General features: G+C 43.8%; 1 protein-coding gene across 3 annotated transcripts in view; it reads left to right on the forward strand.

Moving 5' to 3' along the window:
* Dhit (regulator of G protein signaling double hit) overlaps window positions 1-7043 on the forward strand; it is a 13377-nt gene extending 6334 nt beyond the window's left edge. The window contains exons 2-5 of one of the 3 annotated variants that reach the window (XM_026815029.1): window positions 864-1236; window positions 1764-1772; window positions 2784-3138; window positions 3569-7043. In XM_026815029.1, coding sequence (XP_026670830.1) covers window positions 926-1236; window positions 1764-1772; window positions 2784-3138; window positions 3569-3805 — 912 coding nt within the window. In that variant the 5' untranslated portion in view covers window positions 864-925 and the 3' untranslated portion in view covers window positions 3806-7043. The remainder of the gene's footprint in view (window positions 1-863; window positions 1237-1763; window positions 1773-2783; window positions 3139-3568) is intronic. The other 2 variants (XM_018027635.2, XM_018027637.2) reach the window with 2 other exon arrangements.
* Window positions 7044-9114: the final 2071 nt, after the last annotated feature.

Consider the following 9114-nt stretch of genomic DNA (forward strand, 5'->3'; position numbering starts at 1 on the left):
TCTGAGAATTTCGAATGCATAAAAATGACTTATTGTTTTAATAATTGGAAGTTTACGTCAATTTGCATGAAACGAAGCAGGTGAGAATTGAAACGAATTAATCGGCATTCGAATGAGTCACCTACTGTGCCCGTTTCAATTATTGAAGCTTAAAGACTCCATCGGGCTTCCGCGTGCGAACCGGTCCGCGATATTTTTCGAGCGTCCAAATAAACTCAGCGCGAAAGTTGGAAAGAGAAGGAAACAGAGTGGATTCAATTTGCACGATAAATCTAACCCGTGGCCTAATTTCTTTTTATTTTTTATTTCCTCGCTACGAGCTAACTATTCCCGACCGGTGAAAATTCGCCTCTCTTTAACCATTCCGATTCACCGCTCTGATAGAATTATCAGAGAGATTCACTTTATACGTGGTCAAAATCGTTCGAGTGATTTCACCGTTTCGAAATTGTCAATGAACCTTCCCGTTGCCAAACGAACGGGAAACAGAATTCTTTCCAGATCTCTTATTTTAAGTCAGGGGCCTTCGATTTAACAGGAAAATGTTTACCAATCGGTGAAATTTACTTTAAAGTAGATTAAACTTTTATTATAATTATATTTTGCGACTCAGAGTTAACAATAATTAGTCGTGAGTTTATTTAAACCGAGAACAAGTTGGATCGAGTAGAACACGAAGTGCAAAAGATTCTGTTCTACGTTACTTCTCTCGGCTCTAACTTTTCTTCGAGAACAAAAAAGAGAAAGCAGATGTAGAAGAGAAGCACGCGTCCCCGCGATAATGGTTCGCGCGGAAGAAGGTTAAGGTCGAGGTGTCGATCATTTCGGGTTGCACGAATGACTCGGTGCGCGCTTATTTTTAGCGGACGGACGATGAGTTCCGGCGGTGGGCGGATCGGCTGACCAGACCAGATATCGTTTGCAGATGTCGAGCGGAATCGGTGCAACTGCGATGGGGATCGACGTTAGCCACGGGACGACGGGGGGCGGCGAGGGTGTCACGGGCGGTGGTTGCCGGCTACGGGCGCAGACCCAGACCCAGGGGAGCGGATCGTCGGCCAGCCCGCAGGAATCGCAGCAGCAGCAGCAGCAGCAACAACAACAGCAGCAGCAGCTACCACCCTCGTCGCAACAGCAGCAGCAACCTCAACAGCAACGACAGCAATCAGGGATCATGGGACGATCGAAAAAGGATAACTGTTGCCTATGCTGGTGCTGTTGTTGCAGTTGCTCGTGGTATTACCGTTGCTGTCTATACTCGGTTTCCACGTGTCCGATCAAGTTCGTGGAGGTTCACAATGGCCTTTCTTACAAAGAATGAACAATACGTTTTACTGTTGAGAAAATCTAAGCTTCAGTCATGATAAATTTCCACAAACTTTGTCGGAAGACTATCAAAGAAATTCGTTTACACTTTGGTATTCTGACGAGTCTGCTCTTAAATGAATCACGCGTTCTAAGACGATAAAATAGTCTCGGCCCCTGAGAAATGAATTAAAATGAACATCTCCCTAGTTCGAATTTGCACGTAGGGAAACGTGAATCGCGAAAATAAAATACGGCGACAATCGATCCTCGAAACTGTCCGATAACTCGTATATCCTGCCGCGTGACAAGCCATTATCGCCTGCGTTTCGTAATATAATCGTTCAGCGAAACGATGTCAGCCTATTGTCTGTAAAACGGAGCTTACGACCTATTTACCGAGTAACAGCCGTACCCACGTACACGTTCTTTCTGTTTCATGCTGGTGCCTCGCACAGGAACAAATGGTAAGCCCGGCCAGCCGCCTCTTTAAAGCTGTTTCTCACTCGAGATTATGTATTGAAATCTATATAGGAATTTTACCGAATTACAATTTAATGTCTAGTCTTACGAATTTTTATGTGTAACGTCGAGAGTGGTTAAGCAACTGTTCTTAACGATAAACGAAATACCTGACCCGTTCACCCTCCCCGACGCGGAACAAACAACTCGCAACGATAATTCTCAGTGGATAGAAATCAGGAACGTCCCCACCGGCAGGAACATTCGTACGATAAGCAAACGTCCGTGTCCGAGCGAGCATCGGTCGGATTTTTCCGTCGCCGAGAAGCATTCGAGACGCGCGATAACCGGCCCCGGGTCGATAGATTACGCCCCAGCCCTGGCACCGAAATCCTCTTCGTCCCCCCGGATGCGTAACACGTGTCCCACGACCCCCGGAAATCTGCCAGGGGGGGAGAAACGGTTTTCTCGCACGTTTTCCTATCTCCGCTTGTTTATCCTCGAACGGCGCGCTCTTTCTTCCCAGCCAACCGGCCGTTATCGTCGCCAGACGCGGAACGGGCCAGCTTCCGGGATAATGGAGATCGTTCCGCGCCGCTACGACAAATAGCGAATCTTTTAGTTCTCGTTTTGCCGCCTCTCTCGTCACGAGTCGTGTTTCCTTCTTTCTCATCATTTCCGTGCTTCTGTTCGTTTTCTGGTGGATGTTACGGCAGTTTTTGCTCGTGCTGGTACTACTATGTGATTACTACGATAAGGTGGAACGTTTCTACAAGCGTAGCATTTTCGGAGAGATATAAGGCTGATGGATAGGGAGGGTGAAATGGAGATATCTAGGTAATTATTTTGCGGTTTCAATTAAAGCAATCTTCGTTTTCTTCCAAGATCGTTTCCACGACTTGCTTCGACAAGACAAGAATTATTGAACAAGAATCATTATTGAAGAGTTATTGAACATATATTTAAAAAGCGATCTAAAAAATTGTTTGAACTAACTGAATGTTAAAAATGAACAGTTTGGCGGCGGTCGGTGGGAACACGGCAGGCGGTGGTGGCGATCAGAGGAGCGGCGTCGGCGGTGAGTTGGGCACGGAGAACGGTCTCGAGCTAGGACACATGGACGGCCTCGACGGGAACGTGGAGTGCAGCCTGGAGGAGATCAGATCGTGGGGCACGTCGTTCGACAAGCTGATGAAAAGCCCGATAGGCCGTAAGCTCTTCAGGGAGTTCCTCCTCAGTGAATACAGCGAGGAGAACATCGCGTTCTGGTTGGCGTGCGAGCAGCTGAAGTGCGAGAAGAACCCCGAGAAGGTCGAGGAAGACGCGCGTTACATCTACGATCGTTACATATCCACAGTCTCCGAGAAAGAGGTCAGTACCATTTCTCAGTTCTCGGGTAGATTATTAATTTAAACACATATTGTATACGAGACAACAAGATTTTCTCTTTGGTAAAGAAAGATGAGGCAGGCATTTAGAAACCGTAGTTCGACTTCCTTTGTGTTACAATACACAGTGTTTGCTTTTTGGCGAAAGAAGCCATCTGCTGTCCTCGATTAGGAACAGTTCTAACCATAAACTGCGAAGAGCTGACTGCATCATTATCACTTCCGTTATCGTTGGTCAAACATCCGTGCAGCTCGACCTCAGGAGACTCTGTGTAACCGCAGATCCTGACTATCTATATCTACGATAAAAATATCGGATCGTCATGATACTCCTTCAAGTTCTTTTTTTTTTTAATCTTTAATCCTCGTGCGCAATGTACAAATTTTAATAGTATAACTTGTACTCTGTTCAGGTGAGCCTGGACTCGCAGGTACGCGAGATAGTGAACCGTAACATGGTGCAACCAACGCCGCACACGTTCGACGAGGCCCAGCTGCAAATATACACGCTGATGCATCGCGACTCGTATCCCCGTTTCGTGAATAGCGAGCTCTATCGACGGGTGGCGAGACTCGGAGTCGGCGCAAGCAATCAGGACCACGCGAGTCGGAGCACGGGAAAATCGAAGAGGAAGAAGAGCACCACGTAATCGCTCGTCGACGATTAAAAGCAAAACTAATAATAATAATAATGAAAGCGATGGGGTGGCAGCGGACCAAAACCAGCCTCCGTCTCTTCTCAGCGCGTGCGTTTCGAGGCGACCGTTCGGGGACTGCGAACGCTGTCAACGCTGGCCGATTGACGACGGAAAGCCGGAGGGCATCGGCGCCAAAACACACGTACACACACGAATAAGAAGAAGAACCAGTCGGCAAGAAGCGTTCTCTCACCCTGGAATCCCTGTCCACGTATAAAGAGACGGAGGACGGAGGATCTCGAGGGCAAGGGAATTCTCCGTTTTCCAAAAAGAGGCACAGGGAGCGGAATAGGAACGGAAGAGTTTCCACGAAAGCGAAACTCGCTACTCGCTCTTCCACGCGATGCCACATCGGGGCCAACGTGCACGAACAAATGACGATGGACTGATATAAATTAAAATAATGTAACTAAAAAAAATGAAGAGTTAACGAAGATAAGTCGAGAGCAGGAACACGGACACTGAACAGAGAGGAGAAGGAGCCTCTTTACTTTTGAGACACTTGTGTATATTATACGCTCGTTCACGTGTGACGAACGATTAGATGATATCGAGGAAACGCACACGCGGGCCGATCGGGGATGACGTTTATCTTTCAAGGAAGTTCCTAACGGCGAATTTACGTGGCCTGATTTCATTGAAACAGTGCGGCCAATTTTGTTCAATTAATCGTACCGTACAACCAAAGATGAACCATGTATATTCGTTTTATAAACGATCGTTTTGATTGAACATTTCGATTAGGCGTTCTGAACATTTTGTATGATTATTCTAACTGAACATTTTTATTCGAACGTTATTTCCATTGTTCAGTTTACTCTGATATCAGTCATGTTCAATCAAAACGAACTCGTGTTAAGTTCCATAAGTCTTTCGCGGCGAATGATCGCCGATCTCTCTTTTTCTCTCTTTCTCCCTTGCACAAAACCACCCCTGCTCGATTACGAATCGTCCGAGCTTTGTCTTCTCCGCGTTCCGAGATTCGCTTCCCCGTTCTTCTCTTCGCCTCTCCGCTTCTACCTCTCACCCTCTCTCTCTTTCTCTCTTTCTCTCTCTCTCTCTCTCTTGCTCTATTCAATCGGCGAACTCCTTTTGTAGCATGCGTCAAGCAAGATTTATCAAAACTTGGAAAACGATGGGCAAATTCTCGTTTCGTTGTATTTTTTATTTATTATATCTTTCTCTGTGATAACGATTGTAAAATAAGCAGCAATATTCATCGCTGAAAATGATAGTAGTTAATGATTATCGAATGCTGGAAGAATGAGAAGATACGAGTATTCTGCGAAGAGGCTCTTTTATGATAGAATTCTCTTCTTTTTTGGTGGTCGAGTGATAGCGATTTCTGCAACAGGACCACGAGCAGAGTGAATTAATTTATTAACAGAGCCTCCATTGCGGAATATCCTGTCTGAAATACTTTTTAAAAGGAGTCCCGGTATTCGATGCTAAACCAAAGAACGTCAAAGTGCGGTTAAACAGTTTATTTACGTAACGTTCGTAAAACGTCCCGTTACCATCACGCAATAGAGATATGCAGGGAGTAATTTTCTTTTTTAAATCGATGTACACGACCTTGAATGACAGCTAACCACCTCCCTCATCGTTGGCTATATTTTTCCGATAATGTTCCCCGCTGTTTCTTTGAATGTATGCGACGAGGTGATTGGCGATTCAAGTTCAACTCAGACGGGTACGCGTCTCGACAATCCAATTAATTAATATTCAATTAATTCTCTTTGTAAGCTTTGTAATTCAAATCAAAAGTGATTTTTTTATTGAATTTTCGTTTGCAAGGGGTGAGAACGTATATTATGTAATCCAAAGAGCACCCGATCGTCGTTTTACAATCGATCGAGTTAGATTCTTATTCATGTAAGTTGAAGATTCTATTCTCTCATCGGATGAAGGAAAGAAGAAAGGGAAAGGAGTCATCGATACCTGCCAGACATCTTATCACTCCCATTCCATTGCGAATCGTTCCAAGCACGAAGGAACTCATTCATCCCCCAGAAACAGAGTACATATACCGAGTTACTGCCAGCGAGATACACCAAGGATCGACTGCGCCTCGACTGCTTCGGTGACCATCTTCGACGTAAGGAATAGATAGAAGAAGAAGAAGAAGAAGAAGAAATGGTGTATTGATCTAGTCAGCATCGTCCGAAGACGACGGCGTCAACGTAAGGAAATAGGCCTAAGCGCGGAAGACTTTCGACTCGGAGCGGAAAATTCGTAATCGCCAATTTAACAAAGCGAATCGTCGCATCGCGCGATGTTAAACAAATTTTAGTATTACCTTCCTCGGGGATGCATTTACAATGAAACAATTTCCTACTTATTTTTACGCATTCCTTTCTTATAATTACGACGATTGCTTAGGGCGAGCAGAACGCGATGCGACGATCGCGGTATCATTTCGCCAATAGAAACCTCGCGCGACTGTGCAAAAGTTCTTGAATTCCCTTTCCGTTATCATTGTTCACTTTGCACGGTCGGGCGATCGAAACGCGTTGATCTCATCACGACGGATCTCACCAGCAGCGGGAAGTGAAGCAGGAAGCGGAGGAGAAAAACGAAACGAATTTAAAGCGTGCCTCGCAGAAGACGCGCGCTCGTTTACCATACACGCACACACGTGACGATCTGACACGTGACCAGGGTAGTCCATTCGTCTTGCGAATCGCACAATTTCATCCCATCCGGCGGCGAGAATAAAATAAAACCCTACGGACTCCTGCAAATGAAGTCACGTTTCCCTCTGTGTTCACACGATCTTTCATCTCCGAAGCTCGCAAACAAATATAAAACGAGTATTACAATATAACAGAAGAAAAAAGAGAGTACGCTTCTTTGTATTAAGACTTTTATTTGATACTACATTGTTTTCCACTGTATAACAGTGTTTTTTTTTTATGATTTTTACTTCACGGGGTTGAAACACGTCCCTGGCCACGTGGCTGCAAACGAAATCTGAGACTCGTCTCGTTCAGAGGGAAGATCGTCGCGAGATGATAGCACAAATGTTAAAAGCGATTTAAATATAAAAAAAGAAAAAACAACTGTGAAAAGTGGAAAGCAACAAAACCAAAGTTCGTACAGTCAGTCACAGCGTTTGGCTACTGCCCTGTAGATAATATCCTAGATAGTTAAACAAAAAAAAAAACACGGCGACGATGGAAAAGCGGATTAAGAAAAATTAATTATACATTGCGAATATATGAATATACGTATACATATATGAATATGAAAATGGGCAAGCAAAACAAAAATATATATATATTATAAATATATATGAGAAATCACGTACACGTGTGCTACACACATATGTATGTTCGGCATTAGGTAAACGTCGGGGTGCGAATCGAGGGGGCGAGAAAGGGCGGGAGATGAGAGCGCACGCCGGTGAGAAAGAGAGACATTACTTTTCGTTCTGTTATTTCATTCTTTCCGTATCCATTTTCCGTGCGAGAAGACATCATGCCACGATCGAGCATTGCTAGCACCGCTTCGCAAGTCCTGTCTCGTTGTTTTCCACCCATCTTGATCCAACAGAACAATGAATCGACCCTTTACCTCTTAAGAATTTTTCACCCTCGTCTTTCGCCTAGAATCTCGTCCGAGTTAACAATTTTACGAGCATCGCCGAAACTTCACTCCTCGCGGAGTCGATGATATTTAAAAATCACTACGTCTACGTAAGAAATGAAGTGATACATGATTTATTGTAAGAAGAGATTCTAAGTGAGAACGGACTGGGATCAGGGAGGTGGAAAAGAACGACACGGGAGTGGGGTGCGCATAAGGACGGGGTAAGAAACGAGAACACTGAAAAAAAAAAGAAAAGAGAGAAAAGTGAAATACGGTGAAATTGGTCGAGCGTCATCTTCTCTAATAAACGCACAATTTTTCTGAACCTTCGATCCCCTGCTTCTTACTCCCGACACGTCCCCTTTGTAAAAACCGAATCACGACCTTTTTTGTACTCGAACGACGATGTTTGTAACACAAAGCCGGAAACCATCCCCGCATGATTTTTTCGATCGTCTCCTTCGCGGAATCGTCGACTTAAAAAATTTCGTTTCCAATCCTGAAAGTTTGTCGCCTGGAACCACGGAATTTCTCATCCCTGCTTTCTCGGCTCGAGCAAAGGACGCTAGGCAATAAGAAGGGGATGGAAATGTGAGGGTTAATAAACTGATAAAGAAAAAATCGTACGCTGTCTGGTGTTCGAGTATTGACAGACGTCTGTGTACAGTAACCGATGAAATTATACAAAGTAAATGATCCAAGTTGCTTTTTTACAATTTATTTGTGCTTGCAGTTTGAGTACAGTTCTATAAAAAGAAGATATACTTTGGTTAACTTTCAAGTATTTAATTTCTGCGTCAGAACCTGGTTAGTTTAAATCTTTTGTTCGTTCATTTTTCTGTGAACCGAGAAACGATGCTGCGAATGACAAGAATGTTAAAGTAACTCCATCATTTCCGTGGAAACGATAGAAGTTTACAGCTGTGTCACTTCCAGCAGAGTTCTATGAAAGTTTCCATGACAAAAAAGTGTCTATAATTATAGCCATCGGCTGAAACGCGAAGATTTATCGCATCTATAAAAGAAAATTGGGTAAGTATCAGTTTACTCTTGCAATTTTACTCGTTTGCGTTTAAATTCCAAGGCAAAATAGTCTAGCGACAAGAAAGCGAGGAAAAACGGATACAAAAATCAGACGATTTTTCTTGCAATTACGCAGAAGACGGTCATTGCGATTCCGGCGAGCTTGTGCGAATGGAAGCGACGTATAAACTCGCGCGATGCCCTTAATAGTACCACCACTGTGGCCATTTAGGGACGGAGATCGTCGAATACCACGCTCGTTTACCGCTTTGGGAGGAAGCATTGTCGACTTTCTTCTTTTTGCAAGGTCGATTATCAAGAAACGCGTGTTTTCGCGAAAAAATCTTTATAATCGATCTTCAGTATCTTCTCTTCATTTCTGAACTTACGATTTAAGAGTTTGCCGCATGCCTGATTAACGTATCACAATATTTTATTGCCTTATACTTAAGCTGATTTGCATACATTTTAAAATGTTTTAACATGACATGAAATTTATTTGCCATTGATTATTTTTTGAAAATTTCATGAAGGGTCAAGCAGGCTGACTTTGACATGTTCACTTCATCACCTGATGATAGATGGCACTGTCAAGACAATTTTGAGAAATTACACAATTATAATTAATGTGAATAAAACTTATAAAA

The sequence above is a fragment of the Ceratina calcarata genome, unplaced genomic scaffold, assembly GCF_001652005.2.
Source record: "Ceratina calcarata isolate Rehan_Ccalc_2016 unplaced genomic scaffold, ASM165200v1 scaffold428.2, whole genome shotgun sequence".
Lineage (NCBI taxonomy): Eukaryota > Metazoa > Arthropoda > Insecta > Hymenoptera > Apidae > Ceratina > Ceratina calcarata.